Here is a 17,266-nt window from a genome sequence, read left to right as displayed (position 1 = left end):
CCACCGGAGCAAATGCCCCAAAACCCCCTCCCCGCCCAGTCCCCTCCCCGCTGCTGGGGAGAAATCTCTCCAGCAGCGGGGAGAAGAATGCCAAAGTTGAAGAGCCATCACTGCTCTCTTTTTGGCTGTAAACAGCCACATAGTTCCATGCACAAGCTTCCCATCTCGGAAAAAGACAAGACTAAGTGACTAGAGTTCATTTATCAAGGAAATGTTCCAGCCACACTCAGTTAAACTGTGCATGTGTGTGCTAGTCACTTCATGGCCGACTGTTTTTCCAACTTTGGACAGTACAACAGAGGGCTAGCTAATAGACTGGTCCTGAATCCAGGCGCATTACCAACCATCCGCCAACAAACCTGGGACCCTGGAAATGTGAGTATTTTAAATGCTGTGTGCTGTGGAGCAGATGTAAGAGCTTTTCCTCAGTGTCCCCCCTGTCTCTGTATTAGCTTCAGGATGCTAACTGTAACTGCTTTTAGCCTGTTGTTGTAGCCTGTAATGTTACGGTAAACGAGCTTCGCTGTTTTCTAAACATTGTGCACTTGGAGCTCGTGGCACCGCTCTCGGTGACGCGGCTGCTGTGCTTGATTTATTGGCTTTTTGAACCAAAACATGTTACTACCATTTCATGAAGACATCAAAGATCCATATTAAACTTCAAGAAGGGGCATAATATGGGACCTTTAATATGTGCACTGTGTGCCGCAGTTATCCATAACTGAACCAAAAAAAGCTTGAAAATGTTCCGTTCCGTTCTGTTTTTGACACTAAATGTTTACAGTCAGTGACAAATGTTGCATAAAAAATGGGAAAAAACTTAACTTAAACTTAAAAACATGCAGCACCACTAAAGTTAGGTCCAAGCCCTGTGGGGACTCTCCTCTCTCTGTTTTGTATAATCCCCTCCTGTTCTTTTATTATCCCGGAGCATCAGTATTTGTCTTAATGTGCATTAAAATCTGCTTAATTGGCTCTTCTTAAGGTAGAATCTGATCTTGTCTGGCAGAAGTAAATGAGAGCTAGAAGCCTTTAGAGGCAGACAGCTAAGCTGTTGAAAAAAAAAGCTCCAGAGTGGAATTTACTGCACGGCCTCACAGCCAAAAATGCTCACAGACATACACTCCTGTTTCACTCTCTCAAAGGCTGGATGCTCACATATACATGTAGCTCTCGTTGAGCTTGGGTGTGAGGGGAAATTGAGTTCAGGTTTGGGTTGTCAGAACTTCAGCAGTGAATGAAGGAGCCTGCCATGGGCCAGAGTGACATAATTGACTTTCCAAAGAAAGAAAGAAAATAGCAAACCCAACAAGTAAAGAGGGCAAACTTCACAGACGCTCCTCGAGGTTCAGTCATACTACACTGCCTGCAGAAAAGACAGCAGCTCTGCCAGCTAAGAAAAAGGCATCTGCTCTTGTTTCTTTTTGTGTGTGTGTGTTGGAATGTGTGTCTTCGTATGCGTTCGAATGTCCAACCACCCCCACTCCCAGTGACGAGGTACTGCTTCCTGGCCCGAGCCTACTCGACTGGCCCATTTCCCATCGTCCTGCTTCCTGCTCTGCCAACTGATGTCTAAAAACGGGGACAAGAAATGGTTCTGGGGGTGAGAGTGTCTCTATGTGTGGTTGTGTTTGTGTGTGTTCATTTATATGTGTGTGTTTATATGTGTGTGGGTGTCCTAATGTGTTTTCACTCTCCTCCTTGAGGGAATGAGTTTGGAGGCATGATATTCAGAGGAAGGGCATTTTGGTTTCAAACATTTATTTTTAAAGCATTAGTTCTTTTTTTAATATCTCTGTTACTGTGCTGTTCTTGTCTGCTTCCATCAGCAGTGACTGACATAATCTTAGAAAAGAAATGATGAAACTACAACGACCACAAACTCATCAAGATTAAAGTCTTGAGATAACATGAAGACTCATTAACATTGCATCTTCCCACTTTAGCTTCCCAACAATTGACACTGTGGGCCTGCATTAATCAAATGCGTGGTTGATGAATATTGTTTTCAAATTGCCAATGGTGATGCGGATAATTAGAGATAGTTATTAGGAATGCCTTGCAGTAACAGATTGGACCCCCTTTTACATTCAGAGCTTCCGTGTTACACAGTTGCTACAGATTTCTAAGCTCACCACATCCCATACTTTACCTTTGTATATGGACACTGGTTACATCTGCAGCAGTGTTTTGTTTTTTGTTTTCTTTTTCACAGTTTTTGTTACTGTGTGTGTCCAGAGATCCTACGTGTTACAATGGTCACAATGTTTACACAGAAGAGCAGCTGTAAGCAGCCTGCAGCATGTCGATGCTAACTGGTGCTAGGACCGATGTTCCCCACTAGCTGAGGAAAAGGAGGCAAGGACGACATGCTGGTGCTGCAGTGCAAGCTAAGAGGAGACAACATAGGTTTGTCCTTCCATCCATTGTTTTGGGGAATGTAAGATCTATCTCCTGTAAGATGGGCGAGCAGAGTAGCATCATGCTATTTAGAGACATGGCTAACAGGGATACGACAGGGAACAGGACAGGGAATGAAAGAATGCGAGTTAACAGTCTCGTAAATATAACTAGCTCAGTCCCAGGCTGCCACCTGGATCGTGCAGAGGTGGTGGCTAACAAAACCGTGGATACATATTTCTTTCACTTAAATAGCCCTGAACATATTTTTTCTGAGTCACACTAATTATTTTATTCTACTTTATATATTCTTATTGTAATGTTTGCACTTTACACTTTCTTCTTTGCTGCTTTGATTCTGTAAATTTCCCCGCTATGGGACAAACAAAAAATTTCTTCTCTTATCTCTCTCAAAAGTGCTCTACCAGATTGATATCTGGTGAGTATGGAGGCCACTGGAGTCAGTACATCAGAAGGTGGATACTCTGTGGCCATGAAGGGATGGACATTGTTGGTTCAAATACTCAGGAAGGCTGTGGCATGCAAACAATGCTCAATTGGTATTAAGGGGTAGAAAGTATGCCAAGAAAATATCCCCTTCATTATCACACCTCCAGTAGCCTGAATTGTTGATACAAGGCAGAATGGAGCCATGCTTTCATGTTGTTAACGCCAATCTAAGCCTAGAATCTGAATGTCACAGCAGAAATCAATCAGTCTTTCTCACCTGCTATACTCTGCTTGTAAAAGATGCCTGGTGCTTCCAGCCCAGACAGGCTCTAAATCTCCAGCCAGGCTCTTCTCCTCTGTTGTGCCCAAATGGTGCAATGAATTACCTAAATTTAGATGATCCACAGAGATTTCTGAAGACTCTTTGAAGCTGTCCCTTCTCCTCTTTGTCCTCAGGGGTGGAATGAGTCAGAAGGTCTAAGACCCAGCTCTTAATGAAATTATAGCACTAATTACTGAATGTTGTTGAAGGTTGAAGTATACTGTTGCAGCAATTAATTGTGCTTAGTTGGCCATATTATTCTACATAATTTAAAAAAGAAAAAAAAAATCTTGTACTTAATGGCAGCAACTGCAGTCAGATGTAGCACAGTTGTCGCACTGACAAGGCATGGCCAACATTTAACAGTCAGCTGACAAGGCAGAAGGTTTTCCCTTCTGTCTACATTCTTGCTTGTGTTGTACGTCACTTTGGACAAAAGCATCTGCTAAATGAAACTGCAGAACTGTAGAACTGCAGACTTATTTTTGAAATGAAATTATCTTATTAGGTGTGAATATATCAGTTTTTGCTATCTTTACTTTGAGTATCACCAAAAACGTATGACAGTTGACTTCAGAGCATTAAATTGGACTCAATACTTCAGTTACCCCAAGTCTCTCGAGGTGTCCTCATTGCAGGCATACTCCTTCAGAGTCTAGCTATGTCGAACTAGGCGGCATACCGTGATGAAAATCAGATTAATCAATTAAGAAGAGGTTATTCATGATCATATAATATGCAACATTGCCCATCCCTTGAGTTGGCTCTGCAGAAGATTCCAGGTGGGCGTGTTTTACAGAGACCTTTAGCATCTTCACATGTATTTTTGATTTCTACAGGCAAAAGATGGGGGAGATGTGGGCTGCGATGTGAGACAGAGGGTCTTAAACTTCCGTGTTATATTTGGATGTGTGCGCGTGTGTGTGTGAGAGAGGGTCTGCCTGTATATCTGAGTTCTGCGTGAGTAACTCAATAAGTGAGCAGAGGCTCAGTTTAGCCCACTCCCCTCTGCTCCACCGCAGTCGACGTCAGCCGAAATCTATCTATGGAGGCTCGCTTATCCTCTGCCACCCCCATATACAGCAGGACTTATGGTACACTCACACAGCTCCCTCCACGATGGATGCTTCTCTACTACAAAAGTATGATTACTAGAAAAAGACTAAAATTAGCAGACTACAGGCAGCATCTTCCTCAAACAGCAGGACCATCTGCTGCTGGGTACAAACATTTAACCTGAACATTTCTGCTCCGAATGAAGTGATTTCAGTCAAACATGGCGCAGATGAAACAATCCGTCAAGAAATGACACATAAACAAACCAACAGCAGGAGACAAACCCTGTTACTTGTAGGTCAACGAGCATCTGTCCTCTCACATGTGAGGAAGTTGTTCTTCAATGTCAGATTTAATGTCAGGCTTTCTGACTCCCAATTCACCCTCACCGTGAGTGAATCACAAAGAATTGTGGGATACATAGAAACCATTGCCAAAAGCCTTTTCCACTGAATGATGCTGACAGCTCCCAGCCCTCATTCAGCGACTAGCTGCTCCTTCAGTGGTATTTATAGCCGCTATTGATCGAGACAGATTTGGCTGAGGAGGAAAAGCTGCACTTGAGATTTAGCAGTGGACTACAAGAACAGGCTTTGTGTGTGTGTGAGAGTAAGAGAGTGTGTTTGGCTGTGTAAATACTGTATGTCTCTGTCGCCCGCAGGGAGAGTGAGGCAATCATGAGGCCACCGCCTGTTGCTCGCACTTTTTTTTTTAATCTGCCTCTGTGTGTTCTCTTATTTTCTGCCCTATGTGTAATCCTTTAATGTCAGATGTTCATTCTATAAGCAGCAAGAGTTTCACACAGTCAACCCCTGTAATCGAAAAGCTCATTTAACAGGATTTCTTAAGTTGTTGTCTCTTTTTCAAAAGACAGATGTAAACAGAAAAATGACACGAAAAAAAAAACACGAAGATTTGATCAACATGAACTTCTAACCAAAAGCCTGTCAGATAGTAAGACTCTTTGGCAATGTATGTACATGTACTCTTAAAATAGTCTACTTTGGAAGTACGAATTAGACATGCACCCAATTGATCCGTGCCAATTTTCTTAATTTTGGGGGGTGATCAGTGATCAGTGAACGGCCCATATGAAACTGATCTTATATACCTCCAGAAAGGTCTGACTGCCAGTCATTGTTGCTTTTTGCTCTAGACCTAAAACTCAGGACACTTAATTGGTTGTTTAAGTTAAAAGATTAAGATTTTATTGTTCAATTATTTTCAATGAAAAAAGGATTGGAACATTAAAGGTATAAAAAAAAATCCAAATCGGTATCAGCAGGTCAGGCTTTTTAAAGATCAGTGATCAGTGATGGGCCACAAAATTGTGATTGGTGCTCCCCTAGTATGAATGCATAGTGTGCTTCTTTATGTAAAAAAAACACTCATTTTAGGGTGATAGTTTAACATCAGCACCGAATAAGGTACTTGTTTTAGGTACCAACCAGATTTCATAAAGTGTACCAAGAACCAATTCACATAACATCAAAAGGTACCATGTCTAGGTACCTAAACCCATCCTTGTGACTGTGGGGGAGTGGAAAGAGATGAGCAACTGCTCTGTGCTTTTTCTGACGGAAATGTGGCTAAGAGACAACACACCAGACTCCGCCTTCTGGAGCGACCAGCTACAGCGGTTCCCTGTAGACCCTGACCACTGATCAGGGAAGACAAACTGAGGAAGTTGGTTTACAAATAGTGGACTGGCTGGATGCTATGGCTCTGAGGCTATAAAACATCTGACTGTTAAATGTTGTACACGCCATCGACCTCATAAGTTCATAGCCGTGTTTGTTACCATCCTGCCGGGTGCAAACTAGGCGCTAAGACAGCCATATGACACCATTAGCTCACTGCAAGATCTTTTTAACTTTTGTCTCTTTTCCTTTTATCTTACTGTGCAGATCATTTTTTATATATTTATCTATCTTCAAGAACCAGAAAGTTTTGGGTAAAATTGTGTGCTTTCCATGCCTAAATGTGTGCTAGTATGACAATAAAGTGCCTTAAATTCTTGTAATACTAATACAGTGGGTGACATCACTGAGTGGATGTCCATGTTTCATACAGTCTATAGCTGCGTTTCCACCAAGCAGTCCGGGTCGGTTCAGTACGGTTTGGGACGGTTTGGGACAGTTAAGTCTGATCTCGTTTGCGTTTCCACAGCAAACTGTGCCCTCTTGTGGTGGGCGGCGTGTAAGCCGGATGCCGGGAGCTGCAGCTGGTAAACAATAGCGCGACGCCGTAGCAACTTGCCCTATTAAATCCAACAAAGAAGAAAAACACGACACAGTAAACAAAGAGCACGGATGGAAGACATGCAGCATTTCGTCCTCTGTGATTTTCATGTGACTCTCTGTTAAAAAGTGCAGTCAAGCTTCAGACCCGGACTGCTTGGTGGAAACTGCTAATGTTTTATGTTTTTTATCCAGTCTCCCAATTATGTTTTTTGGCACCAATATAATAAAGCAAAATTGCATTGGCCTCAATACTAAAAATCAAGGTTTTACAACAGTTTTCCACGAATACATGGGTGATGTCACAGCGCTATTCCACGTATTACATTGGAGCCTTTTATTCAGGTTGACTAAATGAGTGAGTGAAAGGTCAGGGGATGATAGACGAGGGGTTTTCATACTTTAATCACTACTTTGAAAGCTACTGGAAGACAAACTCAGAAAAATTGAAAACATACAAAAGTTGATTGTAATGGCCCTTTAGATGGTTTCACACAGAGAAGATTATGAAATGTCTGAACTTTTATTATTGCATTTCTAATGAAAACTACAAACCCATCAGCCTCAGCAGTCGTCACATACTTACCTCAAGCCTCTCCTTCAATCATTCCTGCTGGTGGCTTGACTTCCTGTAGGAGGCTACTGTCTGAACACACACTTGCTGGGGCTTTCTGTTTAGACTGCTGAAGGGTGACTAATCCTCTATTTAAGGGCTCAGGGCTCAGCTGAAGACTTCTAGCACAAAGGAAATCAATTGTAGATGCTGAGCTGATGCAATTCACTTACAGGGAAACAGTAGGTGGTCACTTGTTGGGGATGAAAGTGTATATGTGTGTGATATAGTGAATAAAATGAAACACACAAGGGTTTGAAAGGCGGAAAGTTTCTTATGTTGTTCTGACTTATAATCTTCAATACTTTTAATCTTCAATCACCCTAGATGTGGGGACACAAATAAAACTCTTGTCTGGTTAAGACTCTAGCCATTAGGGGGTGTTGGGGTAATTACTGTGATTATGTTGAAAACACTGGTGCTGTAGGTGCGAGGCTCAATCAGCAGCAACACAGCAGCTTTAATCCCAGACACGACTGTCCTCAGGGCTGTTACAGCTTTTAACCAGCGCTCACTGATGTTGTGCATGATTTCAATTTTAAATGAGCAGATACAGAGCACAAATAAGCTGAAATAAAATCAACAAACTGGTTTAAAATCACCAGCTAAAGGCATATAGACACATAAAACTCAGGTGCAACTCCTAAAATCGATAACCTTGACACATTTTATAACACCTGTGTATTTCGCTGTCAAAATACCTGATGTGAGAAAGTTTGTTGAAATGAGCTGAAAGTCCACGAAATCAGGTCTGAATTATTCATAAAGTGTCCCAGTCGACAGCACAGAGCAGCCATCATCTATCCGCAGGTGGTTGATAGCCAACAGCCAGTACAAATCGAACAACTTTCAGAACATGGTGATACAAACCGAGGCTTTACTTTAGTGTTTTTCAGCCCTCTGTTCAGGTATCTCTTCAGCTGAAGACAGCAAATACTCTGTCACTGATCTGTAGATTAGGGATGTTCTGAAGCAACTGCTTCTCGTTGTTTAAGTGAAATGACAAGCAAACACAAGTCTGGTTCTTTTTAAAGAGGGGGGCAGCCCATTTGCAGGCTGCCCCTATGGTATCCCTGTAGTAGCTTCTCGTGATTTACAGCTCAAAGTGTCCCTCGTCTTCTCAAATGCGGGATTTCGGCCTCTGTCTGAAACTCATTTTGGCTGCTGTCTTTTTAAGGATCCCCGCTCCACAAACCCCCTTCACCCTGATTGGCCAGCCCTTTGGAGGTCGTAGGAGGCAGATCTTTGGGCAGACCTTGGTGTTTGAGACCCAAACCAAACCCCCCAACATGTCATGAATAAGTCTGGAGACTCTAATGAGATGACTTCATCATATCAGTAAGTCTTGTGAAGATCTCGCGTTATTTTTAGAACAGACAATTGTGAGCTGTGTACAGACAGATTTTAAGATTTCTACAACATATATATATAGAGAGAGATAGCTGGTTTAAAATTTGCACATTTTTAGTATGAACATCCAGCATTGTTACTTTATATTCATGTTTAAAATATGGGAAAGCAGAATATCCCCTCTTTAAAGCAATAGCTTCTGATGGGCTAAAAGCAGATTCAAATGTTTTGACTTTTCACCAACTAAAACTGAAAAGAGCAAAAATTATGAAATATGACACGATAACTAATGGGTCATTTCATCATCAGACCAGATCAGAAATAAACACGTTTACAGCTTGGTACAAAAATGACTTTGTATGAACAGCTAATTTTATTTTTCTAACACAATACGGGGGTGAATTTTTTTCTAGCGCAACAGTTTAGAAGATATTAAGATGATGAGTTCAACCAATCAGAGGCCCAGCTCAGCTGATTGACAGGCGGCCGCCCTACAGCGTAGAGGCTGAAAGCCCTCATTTCCAATATGGCTCCTGCGTACAATTTGCTTCGAAACTTAATTTCAGAAACAGGTGGGTGATGTCATAGAGACTCCATCAGATTATGTTTAGCGTTAAATGGTCCAAAAATTGTGAAACACCTGGCCACAAAAACAAGGTTCTTACCTTTTAAAGAATCTGACAGTTAATTGCCTGAATTATAAACAAGCAATGATGTAAAGAACCCCAGATTTGATCTGCTTCTACAATGATTGCTAGCAAAAGTGGACAGAACTAGCAGCTTAATTGTGTTAACTTGCTAAATCAAGTCAGCTGTATCCCTAATTATGCAAAACTCAAAGCCGGTCCAGGTTATGAGTGCAGCCTTAAAGGGACAGTTACATTTGTTGTAGTGAGGTTGTTGGGAGGTCAATTAGTAGTATTAATAACAACCTCATACAACCCCACACATAGAGTAACCCTTCAGTCCTCCATATTGCAACCTGAAGTGAACTGATTCATGTGACTTCTACAGCTGTTTCTCACCTGGCCAGCGCCTGGACCTTGGCTGTGTGTCTCTCCTCCAGCTCTGCCAGCTTCTTCTTCAGCTGATCGGTTTCCTGCCTGAGGCCTGCAGAGTGCTCCATTTCCCCGTCCAGCAGGCTGCGAAGAGACCTGTCCAACACAACATCCAGTGCGTCACGTTTCTGTACGCAGAATACAAGTCTTCGCTACACCGTCATCCAAGACTCCATGTCGTGATATTTTTATGAGGGAGTCAATCAGAGACATATTAATATGCTTCTTTATTCGCAGTCATAAATGACTGAATAAAACGTTCAGCTCTGAGATAAAAACACTTCATCAAAACACATCTGTGCCTATGAGCGCTTTTATTCTGACGCCTCCAATAAATCACAGTTTATCTCTTAAATCTTAACACAGCTTGGCGGTGGAGATTAACATTTATTTATGATTAATCACAGCAGTGTGTAAACATAACCCTGTGTTTTTCGGTCGTTAAACAGAATTTTATTGAACCGTGCATTGTTGTGTGTCTGTGATCCTTATTTGCAGCTGTTAAAGGAGAATAAATCACCCTCTCTGCTGGCTGTACGTTCAAAACAAAATGTGAGCAAACAGTTTCTTGCCCTCAAGTCAGCACAAAAAAAAAATCCTCTCGTCTCCAGATAAAAAGAAAACAAGCTGACAGGATTTAAACAGAAAGGTCATCTGATATCTTCTTCCAGTCTGTTGGTGTGTATCAGCGTGTGTGTGTTTGTGTTGTGCGAGATAGAAGGGAGAAGATATCCGAAACGTACGTGTTTTGTTCCTCCAGCTCGTCTTTCCGGTTCATCATGGCAACGATGGCCTGACGCAGCTCCACTGCAGAGAGGAGAGAGCAGAGTCAGATTTCTGCACTTTAACTCCCTCATACACAGAAAACATACACAGAAAACACACACAGAAAACACACACAGCAATATGCTTAAACTAATAACTGAAGGTTTTCAAATGTTAGAATTACACAACCCAAACTTGCAGAAGCTAGTTTTGTTCCACTTTTTAGATGAACTACTTTCATAAAATCTGTTTTTTTACCACTCCAGCTCACAGGTCATACAGAGTGATATCTCTCAGACTCAGAGACACCACTTTAATGCTAAAAAACCCTTTTTAGAAGCAGCTACCAAAGCCCTGAGGAACAAACTAATTTTAGATAAATACAGAGGATGAAAACATGGCCTTACTCCACCATGAAACTGCATGTTGAGAACATGAAAAAGGGAATTCTGCTTGAAAATTGTTACATCTGTCATATTTTTCTGACAGCCAAGACACACCCACTAAGTTCCAATAATAAGAGAATTACACTTGAATGATAGCCAGTCTTAAGAGCATTATTGTCAGCAGGTTTAATGATGTAGAAAATTCTTCTCCTTTTCACACCATCAGAAAGAAAAAGAAAAACATGATCTTCCCTTCCGTTTTGGCTTGTGCATCTCATTGCCAGCACCGGACACTTTTATTGAGTTCCCACACAGAACAGTCAGCAGCCAGACACACTAAAGCCCTGTTATTAATTCAGCAATATATTCAGCTGATACAGACACTCTCATTTCTAAATATGGAGGAGACAAAGTCCTCAGACTGGAGGAAAAGCTGTGCTGCTGGACATAAGATAAAATTTTCTTTTAATAGACGTATTTGGTTCAGACTCAGAGGAGTTATTAATAAAATTATATGGCTGCAAATGCAAAACGATCAAAGACAGTTTGAGGCTATATCTAAAAAAAGGTGTTCAAGCATAAAGATAGTGGATGCAAAGCAGGACAAAATACAGGTCACTGCAAAACACCACCAGACCAGTAGAGGTCACTGAGACAATAACGTAGGCCATTCACCGAAATATCACACCATAGGATAAACAGCCTGTGCTGCCTTCAATTGCACTACAAATGGATTTGTTGAAACTTAAGCAGAAACAAGAGCTAGTGTCACAGCCATCAGCTGTTAAAGCCATTTCTAAAAGCCCTTAACAGCTTCAATTGCCGAAACACTGCACTGCTCCTCCATCTAAAGACAAAAAATATTGACCCATGTTTCAGCTTGAAAACGGACCCACTGATGGACGACTTTCAGCAGGATGTATCCCTCTCAAACAGCTTTAGATCACCATTAAACACGTACCAGACAGTGAAATAAAGACGCATGTATACATATTAAACAAGCATTAATTTCTGGATACTTCTGTGTAACAACAGCTGTTAAAAATTCTATATCCACTGATACATTTAGCCAAAGGTCTCCACTTTATAGGGTCACTTTTTAAGCTGTAACACCAGGAGCTGACAGAGACTTTCACACTCTCAGGCTCAAAGAAGATCACTGTTCAGGAGCTATTCAACCAAGTCAATCACAGCCATGTGTGAAGTTATTATGGACAGAGGGGGGAACAACCAGACATTTTCAGCTTAAAGATCTTGCCTCCATAGGTCCCTGAACTTCTGGAAAGTTCGGGGTAAATTTCTCCCCCTAGTTTTTACCTTTGTTCTGACAATCAAATACAAGTGGTTCTGGGGTAAAGGCCCTAGTTTCAGGGGTAGTTCCTGTGTTTGAGACACAGCTTTTGATGTGCTAACTACGAATACATCTTGATGAAACCAGTAAATGGTGAAGATGTGGAGTTGAGGTTCAACTTTTGAACCAGATAAGTACGAAGAAACTCACCTCACATACAGTATAAAAACTAAGAAGTGAGCTGACTAATCCATAACTGTATAGGTTACAGGTTTGGTTTTAATCAGTTATTTGACGGCAGTTAACACCATGCATGACACCTCTGGTAAAATATGCAGCTCTTGCTTCACTGTGTTAACTGGGGGAGCTTTCTTTAAATTTCAGTCAGTGAGTCGAATGTCTGTTTTGGGCAACATAAAAGAAGTCAACACTTTTGTGGGGTTTTTTTGTTTGTTTGTTTTTTCATTATTATTATTTTATGAAATTCAAATTAAATCTGAACTCACATTCATTGTAAGATGATAAAAAAAATAACTTCATTAGACCCTCAAAACAACTCTAGAAAATGAGAAAACAAGCTAGGTGATGACTAAGTCTCCCTCGACAATAAAAGCTAATTCAGAGAATCATATTTTCTGCATTTATCTAAACTTTATTTCCTTTGGCAGTCATAAGCTTAAAAATTAAACAATGGTATCTTATTATTTCTTGTGGGGAACAGCCTCCTTGTGGATCATAGAGAAGCCAGCTCTGATAGAATTTTTAAAATGCAATTAATCCTTTAATTTGTTTGTTTTGTTTTCTTTTGTTTTTGTTTTTTTTTAAATTAAGCTATAAACAATTGTGTGGTCATTTTGTCTCTAATGATAAGATCCCATTACTTTTATTTCATTATTTTTTTATTTTTTTACTTTTGGGTTTTTTTACTTTTGGGTTTTTTCAGTTTGTAATTAGTTTCAATTTACTTTTTAATTGTAACGATTGCTTTAGCCTTGTTTTGTTGGGCTGCATCTTGCATTAGAAGTGCTAAAATACTTAAGTTGTTATTAGTAGTAGTACTTGTGGTCTTGTTCATTAAGTTTAATTGGACAACATGATTCATGGCCCAGCAGTGCTTAACAACAGCAATGAATACTGGGCTTGCTCTTTGTTATTGTTTCAGCACATACTCATAACCAAGGGTAAGACAAAACACTGATATAACAATATACCTGTGTTGACATATAAAGGTGAAAAGTGATTTCATATAACTATTGTAAAAAAAAAAAAGTTAAAAATGTCTCTTAGCAGATTTACCCTGAAATGATTCTCAACATTAAAGAGGGCATATTTGGGACTACCAAATTTTAAATACGATATAAAGTTACAATGCTGGCTGTTCAGTTTTGCTAGCAATCAGTGTAGGAGCAGATTAAGTCTGGGGTTCTTTACTCTGTTGTTTGTTTGTAATTCAGGTGACTTCACAAGACTTGCAGAAATTATGATGTCATTGCATAAGGTTCTCCAAACCGGTTGATGACATGTTGGAAGAGCTCTGCCCCCCAACAGGCCTCCAGAGGACTGGCCAATCAGAAGGAAGGGTGTTTGTGGAAAGGGAGCCTTAAAGAGACAGCAGCTAAATGATTTAGTCTGATTTAGGGGGAAATGAGAGTTTTCTGGTCAAAACACTAAGTCATTGGTAAAAAAAAATATGGGATAGTTTTTCCAGGTGTAAATCACGTGAAGCAACTACTTGGGGTACCAGAGTAAAAAAAAAAAAAAAAGAAAACCTTGAAAGAAAGAATAGTACCCCCTCTTTAAACTACTTAAATACTCCTTGTTGTTGTGTGATGAATTGGCAACCACTTACGTTTATTCATGTCACTTAAAGTGGAGTGACCACTAACACCTCATCCTTTTTATGAAATCCAAAGTAAACTCTCAACCTGTTGAGGAAACTGTTTTGGGGGTTTAAGTATTTCACTTTAATCAGTTGCTAGCTAATAGGCTAACAACTGCTCTCTTTTGCTGCTGCTTCTTCATTTCTTCATTTCATTTTCATCTTTCCTCTGTCAAACAGTGGCAGCCAGGAACAGGAAGAAAAACTATGTCTCCCTACAATAAACCAGTTAGACACATGGTATTACTGTATGCTTTTTTTCAACTAGTAACATTTCTTTTTAAAAATGTTTTTTAACGTTTATTGTCAATGCCTGTCATTGAGAAAGCTTGAGAAAGCAACAGTTGGTAGAAACATATCAGGTTTTGTCCACCAGCAGTTGGTGGCGCAATGATTCTTTTCCATAGTAATGCTTGAAAGTGTGTGTAAAGGCCTGAGATCCTAACAAGGCTGCCACCAGGATGTCCACAAATAAATTCTATAAGACAAGGAGTAAATCACCCCTGCACTGTGCATCCAACCATTCACACACAAACACACACACGCAGAGACCACAACTCATTTCTCATCCAAACTAATGTTGGGTGTCGATGGGGGCCAGGGCACAAGTAGGTCTCCTCCAGCCCAGAGCTAACAGCCTGGTTACAGCAGGAGGAAGAGGAGGAGAGGAAGGCGAATGATGAAGAGCATAAAGGAGAAAAATAAAGTGTATTATCTCCACTGCTCTGCTCTCCACATCAGCAGGCTAGAAATAAGCCTGACCTTTACTCCGACCACGCGTTCACAGCGGGTGCCACAGACGAGCCATTAGGGACTTCAGTGGAGCCAGACGCCCCTCTGTCCTCACTGGGGGGACGTGGACAAATTACAGCATGAGTGTGTGAGGAATTACATATGCGTGCATCTTTGTGCTCGTGAGTAAGAGCATCCTTTGCTTGGGGAAAGTATGAGCCTGTGTGTGTGTGTGTCCATGTGTCACTCCACCGGAACCTACATGCTCTTGCTCAATCGCTCCAATAATAGATGCATTAGCAGAGAGCCAGGCCATGTAATCGAGGTGCCTGGTGAATTATAGACTCCATACTCTCCAATCAATGCCCTGCTTGGTTCACACGCAGCTACACCAGGATGAAAATCACTGGAGGCTGTCTCTCTGTAACACGGCTTTGCTCTCAGGTTTTCCGGAGCAGCCTCAAAAAAAGAACAGCAAGTTTGGATTCATGCACGTGTCTCACAGCCTCAGCCAAAAAGAACTGGAGCTGCCATCTGTGGTTTTATTCCTATGTATTTAACACACACAAGCTGTTTGGAGGTATATTTTTTTCCTATTATCCAAGGACCGCTTTACTCTTGCGTTAAAGTATGAATCAGTCAACTGTTCATTTGCTCACCATTTCATATCAGGAGTCATGTCTCACCAATGTTTTGTCTGGGCAAATACTTTCAGCTCAAAGGAGACAAATTTTTAAAATCCAAGAACAATGGTCAAAATCAAACGAGATAGCTCATATTCTGGTATTTTGTACCTTGAATGACTTAATTGTTGAAAACTCTCAGGGCCATGTGCAAATGAGCCATCATCATCAATACTCCACAAACAGCGCTGCAGAAAATCACTCTGTGTGTGTTAGAGTTTTTTGTATACTTGTAAATAGAGGTGTGAAAAAATATTGATACACCAATATGTCGTGATACTTTGACCTCTGTTATAATATTGATTATTTTGTAAAAACAAAAATTCATAATTGAGCCGAGTTGGAAGTGCAACACAACTTCCATACCTCCACTGCAGTAGATGGCGCCATAGACCATAAAATAAATATAGTCTCAAAGTAAATTTGAAATAATTAATTTCTAGAATTGATGGTGGGACTTTGTCGTACTGAGTGAGTTAGTTTGCCATAGACATCAAATTTTTCCTTTGTCCTTTCAATTTTGAGCAATATTGTGTGATTTACATAAACATCATCACAACTTTTTCATGGTTAACTGTGTAAAATATTGCGATATATATACTATAAAACATAGTGATACTATCATATCCTGACCCAAGTATCAAGATGCATATCATAATGTGAGGTTTTTGCCAGTATTCACCCCTACTTGTCAATATTTACTGCCAGCCAAGAGCTCTGGGTAACTATGTTACTGTTTATTTAGACTGTTTTGCTCAAACTTTTAAGTGATCAACATTATTACTAGGGATGTCCCAATCAGCATTTTTTTGCCCCCTATACAGATCCTTTTTTTTCATATTTAATATCTGCTGATACAGGGTCCTGATTCTATTCATACAAACTTTAATTTCATCAATCTACAAGTTTTGGTGAACTTGGAGTGCTCTGTTATACTGACACGCATTAGCGTAAAGAAATCATTCTTATTAATTTGAATCATCAGATGAGAAGATTTGCTAAAATGCCGATCACACCAATCATTAGAAAGTGCGAAATTCAACCCCGATCCGATTTTTGGGATCGGAATCAGGACATTCCGAGTGAATACACCTCAGGATGAGCTAAAAATGACATCTGCAAATGAAGTCTGTTAATAATACTTTATCGTTACTATTTTAAAATAATCAGGGGTGAAGTAGGTCAGGAGTTGTCCATCTCAAGCATTGAACGTACAGAATTCATTTATTTATTTTTTTAATCTGAGCACGTTGCATTTTGCCGTCTCGCTCCAGGAAGTGAGCAGGGAAATCTGTGTCGCACCTTTTGGTAATCCTAAATAAAATGGTAAGGACTTCCTGTGTCTATCCATTTGTACCCTTAGATTGATCTGTTTTGCAGAGAATGAGTCGGACAACAATCAGCAAGAGACAAGACATGACAAAACAAAAAAAAAAAAGTGCCCATTACTAAAAATGAACCCTCACAAAAAAAGGGATCAATAAAAATGGGGTAAATAAAAACTAGATGGAAACAAAATACAAGATGAGAAAGAAATCTGAAATCTGATCCAATCACTGGAAGAGTGATCAGTCCTTCATTTATCATATGATCGCACCATACAACAGTCATGAGAGAGTTCAACAAAATCCATCTATCCATTATCTTTACAGCTTTTCTTTTTAGAGAAAGGATAAGGAGTAGGATCTCTGTTAAACTGCATCTGGCTCAGAGGGATGACACCTTCATAACACCTTCAAGGTTGTTTTTCCACTTAGAAATTTTCTACATTTATGAAGACACAGGAGTGAAAACTGCTGAGAAACAAGAAAAAGCTATGTTTAACTTGACTGAACTTGATGATTTTTACATAATGTTTTGGAGGTGTTGCATCGTAACCATAGACACGGAAATTTGTTATCACTGCCTCGGTCGTGATACATTTCTCCATATGCGTCTGCTGAATGTCTGTACATCTGCAGAGCGCTTTGATCCTGAGCAGCTGTCATCAAACTTTGATGTTACAGTGATGTGACAGAGTTTCAGGCTGGATTTGACTCCA

General features: G+C 40.4%; 1 protein-coding gene across 2 annotated transcripts in view; it reads right to left on the bottom strand.

Annotated features, from left to right (window-relative positions):
- Positions 1 to 17,266, bottom strand: part of snx29 (sorting nexin 29) — a 184,891-nt gene that overhangs the window by 150,427 nt on the left and 17,198 nt on the right. For both annotated transcript variants that reach the window (XM_074663546.1, XM_074663547.1), the window contains exons 12-13: positions 10,233 to 10,296; positions 9,457 to 9,585 (exon numbers count right to left, since the gene is read on the bottom strand). In XM_074663546.1, coding sequence (XP_074519647.1) covers positions 9,457 to 9,585; positions 10,233 to 10,296 — 193 coding nt within the window. The remainder of the gene's footprint in view (positions 1 to 9,456; positions 9,586 to 10,232; positions 10,297 to 17,266) is intronic.

This window comes from Halichoeres trimaculatus, unplaced genomic scaffold (assembly GCF_033239565.1).
Source record: "Halichoeres trimaculatus isolate MK-OKI-2021-1 unplaced genomic scaffold, fHalTri1.1 fHalTri1_scaffold_23, whole genome shotgun sequence".
NCBI lineage: Eukaryota > Metazoa > Chordata > Actinopteri > Labriformes > Labridae > Halichoeres > Halichoeres trimaculatus.
Note: the sequence above shows the minus strand (reverse complement) of the source record. Positions and strands in the feature narration are given on the sequence as shown.